Source organism: Petaurus breviceps, unplaced genomic scaffold (assembly GCF_028583685.1).
Source record: "Petaurus breviceps papuanus isolate PSGF00001 unplaced genomic scaffold, PetGlider_PUasm1.0 37, whole genome shotgun sequence".
In the NCBI taxonomy this organism is placed as follows: Eukaryota; Metazoa; Chordata; class Mammalia; order Diprotodontia; family Petauridae; genus Petaurus; species Petaurus breviceps.
In genome coordinates this window covers 79,833,815-79,852,370 of record NW_027186296.1, presented here as the reverse complement: position 1 = coordinate 79,852,370, position 18,556 = coordinate 79,833,815, and the positions used below count along the sequence as shown (strand labels likewise).

General features: G+C 36.3%; 1 protein-coding gene across 1 annotated transcript in view; it reads left to right on the top strand.

Annotated features, from left to right (window-relative positions):
* The first annotated feature begins 696 nt into the window (after nt 1-696).
* Nucleotides 697-18,556, top strand: part of LOC138168350 (cilia- and flagella-associated protein 43-like) — a 180,349-nt gene continuing 162,489 nt past the window's right edge. Inside the window, exons 1-3 of the mRNA XM_069097395.1 lie at nt 697-804; nt 6,530-6,573; nt 11,922-12,089. Coding sequence (XP_068953496.1) covers nt 697-804; nt 6,530-6,573; nt 11,922-12,089 — 320 coding nt within the window. The remainder of the gene's footprint in view (nt 805-6,529; nt 6,574-11,921; nt 12,090-18,556) is intronic.

The following is an 18,556-nucleotide window of genomic DNA, read 5'->3' as shown; positions in this document are numbered from 1 at the left end:
GGTGAATCACTTAATCCATCTCAGCCTAAATTTCCTCATCTATATAAAGAGGATAATACTTCCTACTTCACAGGATGTTGTGAGGATCAAACAATATAACATATGTAAAGCACCTAGTAAACGATAAAATGCTATAGAAAAATTAACTATTATTATTATTACTATTAAAGAATTCAGATGCACCAATGAAAGTTCTCTGCAAGGATGTTACTTAGAGTTCTATTCACTTACAATGGACAGGAACCACATCTAAGTCTAAGTTAGACCAATGCCTAGTTCTCATTGGCTCTGAAATAGGCTAATTAATAATAGATTTTAAGCTAATTAATAATGAATGACTTAAGTTACTATAGTTGAACAAACAACAATTTCTTATTTGCTTAGTATAAATTGGCTATGAGATGCCTCATGCTCCAGGTTTGGTTCAAATGAACCCTGGGGCCTCAGAAATATGAATTATACCTTTGTTGAATATAACCTGCCTTTAGTGAAAGAGTGAGACTTACAGGAGGAGGTTTGTCCTTGGCTCCTGTGCAGGAAGTATTATAACACAACACAGGATCAATCCAGATTATCTGATGGGGTCATCAAATACCTTCTTCCTCCTGGTTCAGCCCTCCAGGTTCCTCTTAGGGCTTCAGAGACAAATTTTACTCCATCCCTAAAGGCAGTCTACATGAGAAACAAGGACACATAATGGAAATTAGCCAGGATGTTAACTGCACAGGTTCCCCAGCTTCCCTGGTTCCTCCCAAGGGATATGTCCTCAATACCAATGTATTCTATACTGTAGCCATCTGGAAGGTAAAGTTTACCCATTTTGGAGAAGTGCTGTCTCACTCCCAAACTGCTTTTTTCCTCCAGAGGCTGGTTGCTGTGTCACCCAGACAATTGTCAAAAACTCAACCTATCTGTCTCTATATGTTTCTGAATTCCCCCTCCCCGCCCCAAATTTATAATCTTGTTTTCATATTTTACTTTCCACTATGCTTCCCCCATAAGGGTACTTCCTTGTACTGATTTTATGAACAATTAGGACTTAGACGGGGGCTCAAGAAACAGGATCTGGCCAAAGCTCACCATACATAGTTTTTCTGTTGAAATCAAGGGTTCTTAAGCTTTTTTATATCTTGTACCCCTTTAATAGTCTGTTCAAATCAGCAAGCATTTATTAGGGAAGTAAATAAGCATTTCTATAATATCTACCATGTACCAGGCACTGTGCTAAGTGCTTTTACAAATATTTTATTTGATCCTCACAACAACCGTATAAAGTAGGGTTGGAAGTAGAAACTAATATCATCCCACTTTTTATAGTTGAGGAAAATGAGGCAGAGGTTAAATAACTTATCCAGTCAATATGTGTCTAAGGATATTGGAACTCATATCTTCCAGATTTCAGGCCCAGCATTCCATCCATGGTGCCACCAATTGCCTCTAAAGACATTTATTAAGCATTTAACTATGTGCCAGGCACTATACTAAGCATTGGGAATATAAATACAAGTAAAAAAGAAAGAGAAGGGGATGAGAGGGAGAAGGTACCTGTATAGGCACATAGTGAAGTCCAGAGTCAGTTAGAGAGCCAGAAGAAGAGTGGAGTGAATGTGACTGGCTTGAACACTTTCTCAAACTGGAGATTTGGGAAGGAACTCACCCATCAGAGGAGGAGACCACAGGGGCAAAAGGGTCTTCCAAAAATGAGAAGAAAATTGGGATAGAGGCGTATTATTGGTTGAAAAGGCTGCAAAACTAGCTGTGTGACCTTGGGCAAGTCACTTAACCCCAATTGCCCTAACTTCACCCCTCCAAAAAGAAATAAAGAAAAGAAAAAGAAAAGGCTGCTGGGACACGGGTGAGGATAATAGAGTCCGGAGAGTCAGGAGCACAGCTGGAATCTTAAATGCATAAAATAAAATATATGAGATTATAAAAGAAGCATTGTATTGAAATAAAGTTATAAAAATAAAAAAAAAACAAATTCACAGGACTTCTTAAATCTCTCCATGGACCCCTTAGAGATCCATGGATCCCAGGTTATAGAACCTTTGTTGAAAAGAATCCCTGAGAGATGAGTTTAAGGAGTTCTACATCTCCAATGCATTAATATACTACTTTATTTGTTAGTATGGTTACTTGTCTATGGGTTATAACCCTTTACTAGATAATAAGCTACATTAGGACGAGGGTATTGTTTTGTCTAAACTTTGAACTTTCCTCAATGAATTTTTGTTGAAACGGATTAATTTATCCTAAACATAATAATGAAAGAGATTACCTTTAAATATTTACCCTCCTGAAGTAGATATTGTTAGAATTGCTACTTTCTTTAATATCTATAGTATTAATTTATAATATAAATTGATACTATACAAGATTAAAACATTTCCAAATAATGAGATTTACTCTAACAATGATCTATCAAGGATCTCAAATTTCTGACACAGATCATCAGAAGTTTAGTAGATAAATCGTAAAAGAATTGCCCAAGGCTAAAGTAGATCAAATTGAGGCAATTAGGTAGCACAGCAGATAGAATATCTGGCTAGGAGTCAGGAAGACCTCAGGTATTTACTAGCTGAGTGACTCTGAGCACATCACTCAACCCTGTTTGCTTCAGTTTCCTCATCTGTAAAATGAGCTGGAGGAGGAAATGGAAAATCACTCCAGTATCTTTGCAAAGAAAACCCCAAATAAGGTCATAAAGAGTTGGGCACAACTGAAACAACTGAACAACAAAAAAATAAACCAAATTACTTGTCCATAGCTATAGAACTTGTGTCCTGGGTAGAATCAGGTCTTTCTGACTCCAAACCCAGGACTCTTTTCACTAGGTCCCACAGTTTCTCTTAGCAGAAACGAAAGTGAAATTCACAGTGTTTTTGGCATAAATTCTTTAAAGTCATTAAGATATTATTAAAAAATCATCTTATAGTATTTGTAACAAAGTATTATAGTAATATTATGCACTTGTAGAATACTTTTCATTTTCTAAAGCAAGTTCTCATCATATTTTTGTACAATATAACTCTTAAAATGATCCCAGACCTAGTAAAAGATAATTAGGAAAGATCTCATTTTTTTTCCTACCAAAAATATCACTTGCATTAAAGTTTAAAAGAAAAAATTCTCAGTTAATGAAATCTGTGCTATAAAACTCTGCAGTAGGAGAGTAAGAAAGAATGCTCTAATTCAGGGGATTTTAATTTTTTGTGTGTGTCATGGACTCCTTTGTCAATCAAGTAAAATCTATGGACCCCTTCTTAGACTGATGTTTTTACATACATAAAATAAAATACATTGGGTTACAAAGGAAGTAAATTGTGTTGAAATACTTATGAAAGTATATTTTGAAAAATTTTTATGAAAAAAAAGTCATCCAAGTTCATAGACCTCATAGACCCTACATTAAGAACCCCTGAGAGAGAAGACTGAGAAGAAAATAAGTCTGTGTGAGATGAAGATAACAAGAAAACTGAGATAGATATCATGCAGCATTTATTTTGTTGTGTTTAACTCAGGATATACAGCCCATTCTTTTACCTCCTCTAATCTTCTGAATGCTGTACAGTCTTGTTTTCCGGGGAGATGAGTCTTCACCATTCCTTATTATTATAAGGAATCCCTGGGTAATGACAGTATCTAAACAGAAGAAAAAAGTTCCTAGTATTTAAAGTTTGAGGATTAGTATTTTTTTTCCTTTCCCTTAAAAAATACAGTGAAGGCTGCTTCGAACCTTGATGCTTGAGGATTGCACCTATATCACAGGTTTTCCATGCTCCCTACATACATTTTTTTTATTAAGAAGAGGTGATTTATTATGAAAGTGCTAGATTGACAAAAAGGTCCATGGCTACAACTAAGTGAATAGATTCCAAGCAGGTAGACCTTGCATCAAAAGATGGAATGCATGGGGCCGCTAGGTGGCACAGTGAATAGGGCACTGACCCTGGAGTCAGGAGGACCTAAGTTCAAATGTGACTTCAGACACTTAACACTTACTAGCTGTGTGACCTTGGGCAAGTCACTTAACCCCAATTGCCCTGCCTTCCCCCCTCCAAAAAGAAAAAAAAAGATGTAATGTCCTTTGACAGGAAAGAGTCAAATGGTGATAATGGTCATACATGAGATAATAGAGAGGAATTCTGAATCAGGTAAGAGAGCTGGTATAGTTCTCCATAGGGTGATGTCTCCTGAAGGTTTCAGCCAGATGAGACCAGGGATCTGGCATTTTATCTATAACTGTATGACAGGACCATTGACAGTTGATCTGACCCATATCTTGCCACTGGACTGCAATGACTTTGGGGGAGAGAGTGAGGCTGATGACTTGGCCTCATTTAAATCCAATTCACTGGGAAGTCAAAACATCACCCTCCTGAGGTCATTGGTTATCTTTGAGAAAGAAGAATGAACAACAATCTATGCCCCTATGTATTTGTCTTTGGGACCAATGTCACCATAAAAGCAGAACAGAAAAAGGAGAGAAGCAATGATAATTGTTACTACCAAAGTTCTGATGGATGAGGTATGTACATGTGAATATGTTTCAGGAGTGTGGGAGTAGGGTGACCAGGCTTCTAGGGCGATCATCAAGGGATTTGGACATTCTCTAAAGCTACTCTGGGATGGTTTAGTACTGTAGGACTATGACTAAATGATCTGATAAAACAGAAAAGTATCTTGTTCACTTTAATTAGGATACTGCTCACTGAAGTCTTGTAGAGCCTGTTTGCTACATACAGTTAATGCTCTCAAGCTTGTGGGGATAAGATGACTGGTGCTTCATCTGTCTTCTAAAGCTTTTGCAGCCTGGGCTCATTTTACTTGACACATTACCTGTAATCTATGCCCACACTTTCCCAAAGCAGGCTTATCTCCTGCTGCTCCTATGGATCCTCCATATTTACTGATTGTGAGTCCTGCAAATTGTCATAGTTGGACTACAACAAAATTACTTCAAACTGGAATCCATCCCAGATAACTCCAGGGGCTTTTCATCTGAAAGGGTTCTTATACTGGGTTATCTGGGGCTCCCAGAATCTGTCCTTATGGACCCTGGGAAAGTAGTTCATCATGATATCATACAGACTATTGTCAAAGTATTGTTTAGATAGATGGGGCTAAAGTAACTTAAAAAAAGCTGTTTATCACCATGGGATCCTTAACTATCACGTTCACTATATTTTACCTTGACAATTCAGTAGTTTTCCCCACTTCTCCCCTACTTGCTATTACTCAGGCCAAAGAGAAAACACCTGGAAAAAGGCTCCAATAACCTTAGATAACCCCTTATCCCTTTCCCTAACTTCTTGGACTTTGCTCTCCTTATCCAAAATCTTCCTTGAAGATTGCCTAAGTAGAGTGTGGCTGATCTTGCTGCAGGAACACATCTATTTTTTCAGTCATTTTACTTTGTTTTATAATATTTCTTGTTGTTTTATGGAGTCATTGACTTCCATTTGGCCCACTCTTGTTTTTGGAGTTTGTTGCTTGAGTAAGTGTTGGCATCTCTTATGCCTATCAGTGAATTCCCTTTCCAATTCTTCCATAGCTCTCATTTTCCCCTCAATTCTTTCTTCTCATTCTGGGTTTGTCTTGAGTATCCCTGGCACAATAGCTTTTTTGTTTAAATGGTGAGATTATTATTTTTTGTTTGTTTGCTCATTCTTCCAGCCTCCTTCCTGACTTCAGGCTCTATTTTAGGGCCAGGCTTTGTACACTTCTGTAGGGAATGTCTGGACTGGTTCTGTTACTTTCTTAAGGTATTGAGTGTTGAGTTGTTCCAGGATCTGTTCATATCCTTGTACAAAACCTAGAGGGGAATGGCTTTTGGTCCAACGCCAAGCTACTATAGCTTTAAACTGCACTAAGACCTTTTGGGCCACCCTGTATGTATTTATGGTAAGTTGTCTAAATATCTCGTATCACGTTTTCTTCTGAGCTATTTAATACACACCCCTCTTACCCCCAGGCCACCCCCCCCATCAGCTTCCCTTCTTATACTATATTCATTAATTCTGTTCATACAAAAACTTTTCAATTTCATGTAAAGACATTATCTAGTCTACCTTTTGTCATATCCCTATTTTGGTTAGGAATGTACTACGTAGCCACGCTCCCTTCTCTAGTTACCCTACCCTAGGATGTGGTCACTTTGATGGGCTCCCACCCACTGGTTCCCAAACTGTGGGCGCCAAGGGCCGGCCCAATGCACAGTCCCCTTCCTGCCTTTCTACTGGTCTCCTTGTGTTGTCCCTCTGGACGAAGGTGCCTTTAACTCGTTCTCGTTTGGGGATTGGCTGAGGCGTCGAAATATTTCCACCAACTACCTTGGTTTTCTAAAGCCCTCGGGTCGGAAGGACCAATGGGCATCAAGATTACTTCTCTTGGGTGTGTTTAAACGGTCTGCGCCCGCCCCTGCTGGTGGCGAAGGGAAGAGCAGTTGATCGCATCGATTTTGTAGAAGTGGTTCGGCATTTCTTCCTGTTTTGTTTTCTTTTGTTCTGTTTGTTTATATTTCTAACAGTTTTATTTCCCTGAGCAGTCTGGCCTTGGCGAGTGCCGGAGAGCGTGAGGGATCGGGGGTCATGTCCGCACCGGCCCTGATGCTGAGGTGACTTGGCCGGCCCCCTACCTCCTCTCCTCTCTTCCCTCCCCCGGCCCTGGTTCCCTTCCCTTTGCCCCCGGGGATTCCCTGGAGCCCCTGCCTTCTCTCTGACCCCTCTTTATCCCACTGTCCTCTGCCTCCACTTCCCGGGACTCCCCCCAGACTCCCAATGAGCCGCCCCCACACCCCCATTTCTGGTGATTGGCCTCCATTGCCTTCCTTGTGGTTCTCATCTGACCTTTGAGACCACTTCGCCTCCAGCGAGCCAAAGGAGATCAAAGCCCTTCATGGACTTGCGCTTTGCTTCATACACAGCAACAAACGTTAAGAAAAATGCTTCTGTTTACACTAGCCCTGCTTCCATCCACCGCCCAGTCCAGCGAGCACTAGTCCCTACGTGTTCGGCCCACCATCCACATTCATAATTTTAACTTAGATGTAATGGTGCTCCCTTCATCTCTCATCCTCGTCTCTTTCCTGTAGATGTCACTCAATAGGCAGCTTAGCCCTAATTTTTTTTTTTTCTGGAGTCCAAAGAGTTGGATTCAAATCCCAACTCTGACACAGCCTACTTTATCTGGGCCTCAGTTTCCTCACAGGTGAAGTGAGGAGCTTGAGCTAGATGATTTATGATGTCCCTCCCAGTTCTGTATCTATGCTCCTGTGTATTAAATGTAGAAGATAACAGGTGGTCTAGCAAGATGGTCTAGAGAATTGAAGGACTGAAGGGAAGAACTTAGCCCCAATTCTTTCTCATTTGAGACTGCTCTTTATTTTTTCTCTGTAAATTACTGTTAGATTTTCGCTTAACATAGGCACTGGAAATCTCATTCTTCCTACTTCAGCAAAGAAGCATTCTTTTCACTTCAGCTAACACGTTCTCTTATTGAAAGTTATTAATAAAAACAACTATATTTGAAAGCAGAGTAAAATTGATTAGAATCAAGCCCTCTTTGCTCCGCTTCACTTTCCACCTTGCTTTTCATTCTCCAGATACACTTGAACCTAGGAGTCACCCCTCCCCGCTTCCATTTTAGGATTACCTGAGTGATAGGAAGTCAGTCTTGGAAGAAAGTTCATGAATGTTCATAGTATAACCTACTACAGCCAATTTGGGGGGATTTTTTTAATTTGAAAAATAGGAGAGAAGAGGGATGGAGAAAATTGCATAGTTTTATTTTAGAAATTTTGATGAACTTTTTGAAAAAATGATTTGATGTGTATAATTATTGATGGCTATATATCCTTTCCTAAAGATGGGTGCAAGGATTCCCTAAGCAGAATATTGATTTTATCAACAACGACACAATTTGCTACTCTTGTGGGAATTACTTAATTTTCATTAACATTGAAAATGAGAAAAAGTGTGTTCTACAGTGTATGAATGGAAAAGTGGGAGCTCTGGCAACTAATATTCCTTTTCAAGTGGTGGCTTTTTCAGACCGGAAGCTTAAACCCTCTATCTACATATACAACTTTCCTGAATTGTCCAAAAAGACAAAATTAAAAGGTATTTCTTCCTTGTTCTGTAATTAGAATAATTTATTATAAAAACATAACTTTTAGTTCTGAATAGGAAAACTTTAAGAAAGTATATACTTTACAGACTGGATGAAGGCAGTAAGAATTAATTAGTGGGTTGGAAATCTGAATCAGAATCTTTTTTTTTTTCCTTTTTTCTTTTACTTTTCAGAGAGGGAAAGGTAGGGCAATTGGGGTTAAGTGACTTGCCCAAGGTCACATGGCTAGTAAGTGTTAAGTGTCTGAGGCCGGATTTGAACTCAGGTCCTCCTGACTCCAGGGCTGAGCTCTATTCACTGTACCACATAGCTGCCCATATTAAGTTGGGGTTTTTTTCTGAATCAGAATCTTAAGCTCAATTGGAATTTTTTTTCAGAGTGGCAATATTTCTGTTAAGATCAAAATTAGGTTGAATAATTACAATTAATAAGCATCTTATTCATGTAGCTCTCCAAAACTACTGATAAAAAGTAATGGTTTACAAGTGGTGATTGTAATCCCAGCTACTAAGAGGCAGGGGTTTAGCTTAGGAGTTCTGAGTTGTAAGGGACTAAGTTGATCACTTGTTAAGGACCACAGATATGGTGAACCCCCAGGAACTTGTGGCTACCAGGTTGCCTAAGGCAAGGGGAAAATGGCCCAGATCAGAAATAGAACAGGACTAAACTCCTGTGCTGATAGGAGTGGAGAAAAATATCCTGAATACTTAATTCAATCACTTGATTTTTTAGTATTATTTTGTTTAAGTTTTCTTTTTAAAATTAAATTTTATTTTTTTAATTTATAAGTATTTATTTTCTGGCACTCTTCACCCTCCAGGGGGCAAAACCCCAAACCCTTATAAGAAAAATGCATAGACAAGCAAAACAAATTCTGATGTCACACTATGCCATGCTGGAAGATTTCTATGAATTTTCTCCAGCTTTTATAAGGCTATGCACAGTGATGTGATAAAAGCTAGTTTCCAAAATGCAGAAGAAGCTACGCTTTTGCCTTCTGTATGCTGACTGTAGGCAACCTCAGCTTTGGAGACAGACAGATATACTTCTTGGGGCAAATAACTGAAACTGCTGCTTTCTTGGCCTCATACTTCAGTTATACTGCCTTGCTGTGTTAGATGGTGACTAATTTAAAAAAAAGTCAATTGAATTTTACATAATTTAAAATAAAAGGCAATTTTTAATTTAAAAAATTTTTACAATATAACTTTATTGATTTGTTGATAAGCTATTCAGTAGGGCAGCTAGGTGGCTGAGTGGATGGAACACCAGGCCTGGAGACAGGAAGACTCATCTTATTGAGTTCAAACTTGGCCTCAGACATTTACTAGCTAATCACTTACCCTGTTTACTTCAGTTTCCTCATCTGTAAATTGAGTTGGAGAAAAAATGGCAAACCACTTTAGTGTCTTTGCCAAGAAAACCCCAAATAGGGTCATGAAAAGTCAGACACAACTAAACAACAACCTATTCAATAAAGATACATAAACACACACATATACACGCACACACTTATCTGTGAGAAAAGGTGATAATAAATAGGAGTGAAAAGAGAAAGGCAGATACTGACAAACATATGTAAAATGAGGGTCTGATGGACATGAAATTCAGAGATAGAAATACATTGAGGCAGGAAAGAGGAGATAGTGACCTCAAAACAGAGAGAAAGAAATAGGCAACTAGAGATCTTAATAAAAGCACCATCTCCATATTTTGGTCTTTTAAGGGTATTTTTGCAAACACTTTTAAACTCAAACATTTTTCAAGCCTAGGCACAGATGGCCATCATAGATTTAGAGCAGGAAGGAGAGGAGAAAGAGGAAAGGAATAAACATTAATTAAATGCCTAGTATGTTCAGGCACTGTGGTAAGTGCTTTACAAATACTATTTCATTTGATAGGGACCATCAATGCCTCCTAGTCCAACCCCTCATTTTTCAGATGAAGAAACTCTTCTGAAGTTCAGATGAAGTTCCTTGTCTATGCTTACATCTAGTAAGTTCACAATTCAGTAGTGGGAAACCAAGGGTTTGCAGATCCCAAAACCAACACACTTATCTATTATGTGATGCTGCCTCTTAAATATTGTGAAGGTCTTGAAGGTTAGAAAATTAAACTCAGGCTAAGTATGACCTGAGGGACTTGTGATTATTTTCCCTTATGTAAAAGTACCGCAGAAAGTAAGCTAATTTTTTTTTTAAATAAAAGCAAATCTAAATTTAAGATCATTAGAAATTTGTCAGTGTTATTTGTTAGTGGTTTCCAGACTGTTAAATTTCTGAAGTCATCGGAATTATATAATATAAATGATTAGTTCTGCATTGACAACAAGAAAAATATGATTTGGTACTTTTTTTCTCATAACTTTTTAAAACACTTTTACTCAGGATGAGTAAATGGGGAAAAATCTAAGGAATACATTAGAAGAAGATCATATATACATATATGACTTATGACAAAGCAATTAGAAAAAGGAAATGAATTCTTTTTCAGTGACTAATTTGAAAACTAATAACTAAAATAGATATAATTTTCTTCATTAGGGCATGCTCAGCTAGAGTATACATTACTTGGATTTAGTTATTGTGGTACATACCTGGCTAGTTTTTCCGCAATTCCAGAGTACGAACTGACACTTTGGTAAGTTTCAGCATTTGCACATTTTTGTTTTAGTAAGGGGAAACTTTGTGTAAATATTTTTAATATTTTCCATTTAAGGTTAAATATATTTTCAAAAGTTTATTATTTATTAGAAGAGAGTTCAACTTAAGCTCATTGTTAAAAATATTTTAAGCTATTATTTAGAGAATGAAACATTTTAGTCTAAATTTTAAAAAGCCACCTATGTGGACTTCTTAAAGACTTGACTTTTTAGATGGGGTTTTAAACTATTTTCTTTGAACATTGCCATTAAAGGGATATAGATGACATGGGAAATATTAAGCATCAGCTGAATGTTAGAGTTTACGTTTCAGTTTAGGAGTGATAGCATTGTTGTCATGGACAAACACTAAGCCCTACTAAATAGATCATATTGTGCTAAACTATAGGAATAACAAAAATGTGTAAAAGAGTCTCTGATTCTAAAGATTTACAATCTATTTGGGGAGATAAGACACATGCATAAAGATATGCAGTGGTTCTTAAAATCAGCAGAATCTTTTTTTGTCTTCTACTGTAATAGGGTCCCCAACAATAAATACTAGTTAACATAATTCATTACTGAAGAGCAAACCATGATGAGATTTAGTATAGTATAGTAGAAGTATGTGTCTTTGTATCAACTGCAGCAGAGTCTTGTACATATTGTGTTCAACATAATGTATGGAATGAATAATGAATAAATTCATCTTAAAATTCTGATGATCTGATAAAAATAAATGAAAGACCAATTGACACCAACTGTCATAATATTGATAGTGATCTTACATAAATATGCAGTATATAATGATAGGAACATTTTTAGACATAAATATATTAGCAAATTAATAACGTTTCTGAATCATTTTGTTCCCAGTCTCTGGGTTTTGGGGTTGCTAATATGTAGTATGTGGTATAACTGATACAAACAATGGAAATTAATAGGTTTTATGGACTAGCTTTGGCCTTATATATTTCAAATGTCATTTTAGTGTTCATGTAGAATACATTTGTTTAATATATCCGTATTTTAAAATTTATTCTTAAAGTCAGTCTGAAAATATATATTTTGCATGTTGTCTGACAAATGTTCCACAAAATTAAATTCTAGTATAATTATGTTTTACAAAAGATTTTTTTTTCCTTATAAGGAACTGGGAAAAAAAGATTATTTTGTGTAGCAGATTACAACCAGGTGTGGAAGTAAGCCAAATGACTTTTAATCCCATGAACTGGCACCAATTGTGTTTGTCTAGTGCAAGTGCTTTAACTATATGGAATATTGAGAGAAGTGACAAGAATTATCTTCTCAATCGAAAGTAAGTAACATTAAAACATGGAAATAAAATTATACCATTTCTTTGCATCACTTCATAATGAACTGTGTCATTGTCAATAATTTCTAAACTCAGTTTTCCAAGGTTATTTTTTTATTCATATAAAATTAAGAATTAATTACAACTTGTATAAGAATATAAATCTTAAATATGCAGTCAAAATAACATACATATATTTATATATTTAGTCCTTGACAGTTTTCATTTTTATTACATAAAATAGTAACCACACTTATTAATGTGATAGGCTTGTTTGGGGGTGCAAAATTTCTTAAAATTTGGTGCCATTGATGATATTACTACTCATTATTCTTTTTCAGACACTAATTCGGACCCATATTTTGTCTTATAACAACTATGGTAGAAAATCCTGTTTCACAGAAAAAATGGTTTTGAAAAATCTGTATCACTTAATAAACCAGATGACTCAGTTTACTTGTAGCCAAAACATAAAATGTTCAGGTTCAGATATTTCTTTTCAACATACTATAACAAGGTCTACTAACTAACTATAACTAGTCTAACTAACTATCCTTAGAAAAATGGAGGAAGACCAAATGCATTATATTTTCCCCATATAAATGACTCCTTATCCATTTATATTTAAAAGTATCTAGGTCTTATAAGCAAATTAGGAGAACAAGGAATAATTTACCTGTCAGATCTATGGAAAATGGAAGAATTTATGACCAAACAAGAGATAAGAGAACAGTATGAAATGCAAAATGGATAATTTTGATTACATTGAATAAAAAAGTTTTTGCCCAAAAAAAGGCAATGTAACCAAGATTAGAAGGGAAGCAGAAATCTGGGAAACAATTTTTACTGCCAGTGTCTCTGATAAAGGCCTCATTTCTAAAATATATAGAGACCTGAGTCAAATATATAGGAATATAAGTCATTCCCCAACTGACAAATGGTCAAAGGATATGAAGAGGCAGTTTTCAGATGAAGTAATTAAAGCTATATATAGTCATGAAAAATACTCTAAATCACTTGATTAGAGAAATGTAAATTAAAATAACTCTGAGGTACCACATCACACCTATCAGATTATCTAACATGACAAAACAGGAAAATGATAAATGTTGGAGAAGATGTGGGAAATTTGGAACACTAATGCATTGTTGGTAGAGTTGTGAACCGATCCAACCATTCTGGAGAGCAATTTGGAACTATGCCCAAAGGGCTATAAAACTGTGCATACCCTTTGATCCAACAATACCAGTACTAGGTCTGTATCCCAAAGAGATCATAAAAAAGAGAAAAGGACCCATACATACAAAAATATTATTATCAGCTCTTTTTGTGGTGGCAAAGAATTGGAAATTGAGGTGATGCCCATCAATTGGTGAATAGCTGAATAAGTTGTGGTATATGAATATAGTTATAGGTAGATTTCAAAAAAACCTAGAAAGACTTCTGAACTGATGCTGAGTGAAGTGAATAGAACCAGAACATTGTATAGAGTAACAACATTGTGTGATGACCGACTTTTATTGACTTAGCTCTCCTCAGCAATGCAATGATCTAAAATGACTCCAAAAGACCCATGATGGACAATACTATCCATGTCCAGAGAAAGAACAATGGAGTCTGAATGCAGATAAAAGCATACTATTTTCTCTCTTTTTTTTCTTCCTCATGATTTTTCCCTTTTGTTCTGATTCTTCTTTCACAACATGAATAACGTGAAAATATGTTTAATATGATTGTATATTTATAGCCTATATCAGATTGCATGCTGTCTTGGGGAAAAGGGGGGGAAGGGGAGGCAAATTTAGAACTCAAATTATTATAAAAGTAAAAGTTGAAAACTAAAAATAAGTAAATACATTTTAAAAAATAGCTCTTTGAAATAAAAATTGGTTCTTTAGATTGGTCACCTGGTTAATAAGTAGGTCTATTAATTTTTGTAGGGAAGGTATTTGAAAAATTATTTGACATGTCCAAATTTTATCCATAATTCAAGCTTTTTTGTAAATATAGTTTCTTTATTTTTCTGGATAAGAGGATCAGTTTGATCATTGTGCATTGATTACTCAGTTTTCCAAATTCATACATTTCAGAAGGAAATTTGTTGTAAAATAAATTTGATTAATCTTTATTATCTTCACTAAGAAAAATTAATTTTATTTTAACTCAAACACCTTTTCATGTGCTTAACCATGAAAAATCCATTGTGTTTACAATAATATTGAAGTGTGCTATATTCTACTTCCATAGTGTTACATGTTTTTACAAGGAGCCTCCTTTTTATTTTTTTGTCTTTATTAATTTGTTTCTTTGCTTTTATTTTACAACATTCAGTTCCACAATTCCTTGAGTTTCAAATTTTCTCTCCCTCCCTCCCCGCCTCCCCCTCCCCCAAGGCAGCATACAATCAAGTATAGGATCTGCAAATACTTTCACATTACACATTAGTCAGGTTATAAAGAAGGATTGTATAAAATGGAATGAACAATGGGAAAGAGGAAACAAAACCAAACAAGAAAAAGAAAGAGCAGGTGGTTTGCTTCAATCTGGATTCAAACTCAGTTCTTTCTAGTTCTTTCTCTGGATGTAGACATTTCTGTCCATCATGAGTCTTTTGGGGTTGATTTATAACCCTGCATTGCTGAGAAGAGTCCAGTCTATCAAAGCTGGTCATCACATATATGTTGTGTCTGTAATTATGTACAGATTTCTCCTGGTTCTACTCTTCTTACTCAGCATCAGTTCATATAAGCCTCTTCAGATAAATATGAAGTCCATCTGCTCCTCGTTTCTTATAGCACAATAGTATTCCATTACATGCATATACCACAACTTGTCAGCTATTTCCCAATTGATGGGCACCCCCTTAATTTCCAAATCTTTGCCACCACAAAAAGAGCTGCTATAAATATTTTTATACATATGGCTCTTCCACTTCTATCATCTCTTTGGGATACAACCCTAGAAGTGGTATTGCTGGGTCAAAGGGTATAAAATTATTTATAGCCCTTTGAGCATAATTCCAGATTGAAGGAGCCTCCTTTCTTTTCCTTTTTTTAAAAATTTTTTTAATTAATTAGTTTGTTTCTTTTTAGTTTATAGGATTCAATTCCACAATTCCTTGAGTTTCACACTTTGTCCGCCTCCCCCCCTCCCCCGCATGGTGGCATATAGTCAAGCATAGGATCTGTAAATACTTTCACATTATACATTAGTCAGGTTATAAAGACGGATTGTATCAGATGGAATGAAAAATGGTAAAGAAGACATAAAACCAAACAAGAAAAGGAAAAAGATCAGGTATTTTGCTTCCACCTGGATATAAACTCAGTTCTTTCTAGTTCTTTCGCTGGATGCACACATTTCTCTCCATCATGAGTCTTTTGGGATTGACTTATATCACTGCATTGCTGAGAAGAGTCCAGTCTATCAAAGGTGGTCATCACACATACGTTGTGTCTGTAATTGTGTACAAATTTCTCCTGGTTCTACTCTTCTCACTCAGCATCAGTTTGTATAAGCTTCTCCAGGTAAATTTGAAGACCTTCTGCTCCTCATTTCTTATAGCACAATAGTATTCCGTAGCATGCATATACCACAACTTGTTCAGCTATTCCCCAATTGATGGGTACCCCCTTAATTTCCAATTCTTTGCCACCACAAAAAGAGCTGCTATAAACATTTTTGTACCTATGGGTCTTCCTTCCACTTCTATGATCTCTTTGGGTTATAACCCTAGGAGGGGTATTGCTGGGTCAAAGGATATGAAAGTATTTATAGCCCTTTGGGCATAATTCCAGATTGCTCTCCAGAAAGGCTGGATCAGTTCACAACTCCACCAGCAATGCATTAGTGTTCCAATTTGCCCACATCCTCTCCAGCATTTGTCATTTTCCTGTTTTGTCATCTTAGCTAATCTGACTGGTGAGATGTGGTACCTCAGAGTTGTTTTGATTTGTATTTCTCTTAATCAATGGTGATTTAGAACATTTCTTCATGTGCTTATAGATATCTTTAATTTCTTTCTCTGAAAATTGCCTGTTCATATCCTTTGACCATTTATCAACTGGGGATTGTATTCTTATAAATTTGACTCAATTCTCTGTATATTTTAGAAATGAGTCCTTTGTCAGAGACATAGGTTGTAAAGATTCTTCCCCAATTTCCCACCTCCCTCAGGAGCCTCCTTTCTAATCGACTGTTTATTTTACTCTGTTTTCACTAATGTCTTTTGTCCTTACATCACTTTCACTTCTAATACATCCCTCTCCCAGTGGAAAATACGTTTTGACTTTGGTGTCAGAGGTTCTGGGTTCAACTGCCACCTTAGATTACTTAGTATCTGTATAATCTTGGGCACATCACAACTTCCCTGTACCCCAGTTTTCTCATCTATAAAATGAAATTGTTGGACTAAGTTAAATGACCTTTGAGGTCCCTTTTAGCTCTAAATCTATAATTCTATAATGTAAGATATGGTGCTGTCAGGACTCCTTCCCTCCAATTTTTTCCCCCATGATATCCCATGAAATTGCCCAAATTTTGTGCCTCCAGATAAATTTTGTAATTATTTCACCTAATTTTATAAAGTAACCCTTTGATAGGTTTATTGGTATGGAACTAAATTAATTTAGGTAGTATCATTTTGTTGTATTGTTATGACTTAACTATGAGAAGTTACTATCTATCCAACTAGTTAAAATGTTTTGTGGTATAAATAGAATTCTTGTGTATATTTCTGGATGAAATCTCTGATATCTCATTCATTCTATATTTATTTTGAATGGAATCTCTTTTTCTATCTGTTTTCTACTGTGTTTTGTTAATATATAGAAAGATTAATGACTTTATGGGTTTATTTTATATTCTTTTACTTTATTGTAGTTGTTTTAACTTATATTTTGGTGGCATTTCTGGGGTCCTCTAAAAGTAGAAGGGCAGGATAGATGGAATACTGGACTTGAATGAGGAAGAGGTGAGTTTGAACTCCTGCCTCAGATATTTCACTAGCCATGTAGCCCTGGCCAACTCACTTAACCTTTCTCAGCCTTACTTTCTTCAGTTGTAAATTGGAGATACAGCACCTACTTACCAGGGCTGTTTTGAGGATCAAAATGAGATAATATGTAAAGCACTTTGCAAACCTTAAGGCATTGTATAAATGGTAGCTTTCCATCATATGATCCTCAAAAAGTATTTTCACTTTGCCTATGCTTATCAGTTCGTCAACAAGCTTTTATTATATGTTCATTATGTGGAGGATACTGTGCTAAGCCATAAGGAAAATAGTCATAGCCCTCAAGAAGCTTATATTCTAATAAGTGAGACAAATATGAAAATAGCTAGGTATATGCAGAATAATCAGCTATATACAGAATAGATAGAAATTAAATATTATAGATGAAGACACTATAAACTGGAAAAGGAAAGACTTATTGTAGAAAATGGGATTTGATTTGGGGCTTGAAAAAAGCCAGATAAACTTAGAGGTGAAGGTAGAGAACTTCCCCTTGCTGATAATAGCCATTACAAAGGCATGGAGATGGAACATCAAGTAGACCACTGTGGTTAGATCACAGAGTTATAGAGGAGAACAAAACAAGATTATTGAAAAGGTAAGGATCCAGATTGTAAAAAGCAAAAAGACTCAACAGAAGAGTTTATATATTTTAATGTAGAAGTAATATGGAGCCACTGGAGTTTAATTAGGTCTGGAGGTGACATACTTGTTCAGTTTAGGAACTGAGTGGAAGATTGGCATGGAGGGAGACAGGAAGGCAGGGAAATCAATTGGTAAGTTACTTCAGTAGTCTATTGTAGCAGCAAGCACCCCAAGCGTCCTCAGGGTTTGCAGCTACCACAGGTTCTTGGATCTGCTTTGTTAAAGGAAAGCAACTCAAAATGGGTTAACAAGCTTACTTTAATCAGTCAGACATATATCGTTTACCTTGTTCAGGAGAAAAGGTCAGCACCCTGAACCTCAAAGTATACAGGCATAATTATCAAGACAGAAACATCAAGTAGACAGATTTCCAAATTGTCCAACCATTACATCCATACCCAGTCAACATCTGGGTTTCCACATTCTGGGTTTTTCAAAGCTGGGGGACTCTCAACAACAGCTTCCCAGAATTCAGATCAAATCACAGAACACTTCTCAAAGTGAGTCCCAAAACAAAGCTACACATCAGGGCTTATATAGCCTTCTCCTGGCTCAGAGAATGTAACAACCTTATGGACTCACTGGCCAATCAAGAAGTATCTACTGAAAAACAAGCCTCCCTCCCCAGGCTTCTGGTGCACTTTAGCCTAGGGGCAGGGAAGATCTTTAAAATTTACATTCGCATTACATCTATATAAGAGGTGATGAAGTCCTGAATTAAACTGGTGGCTATGTGAGAGGAGAGAAGGGGCCTATACAAACAATGTTGTGAAGATAGAAACAGAATTTGACAATAGATTAGATGTGTATG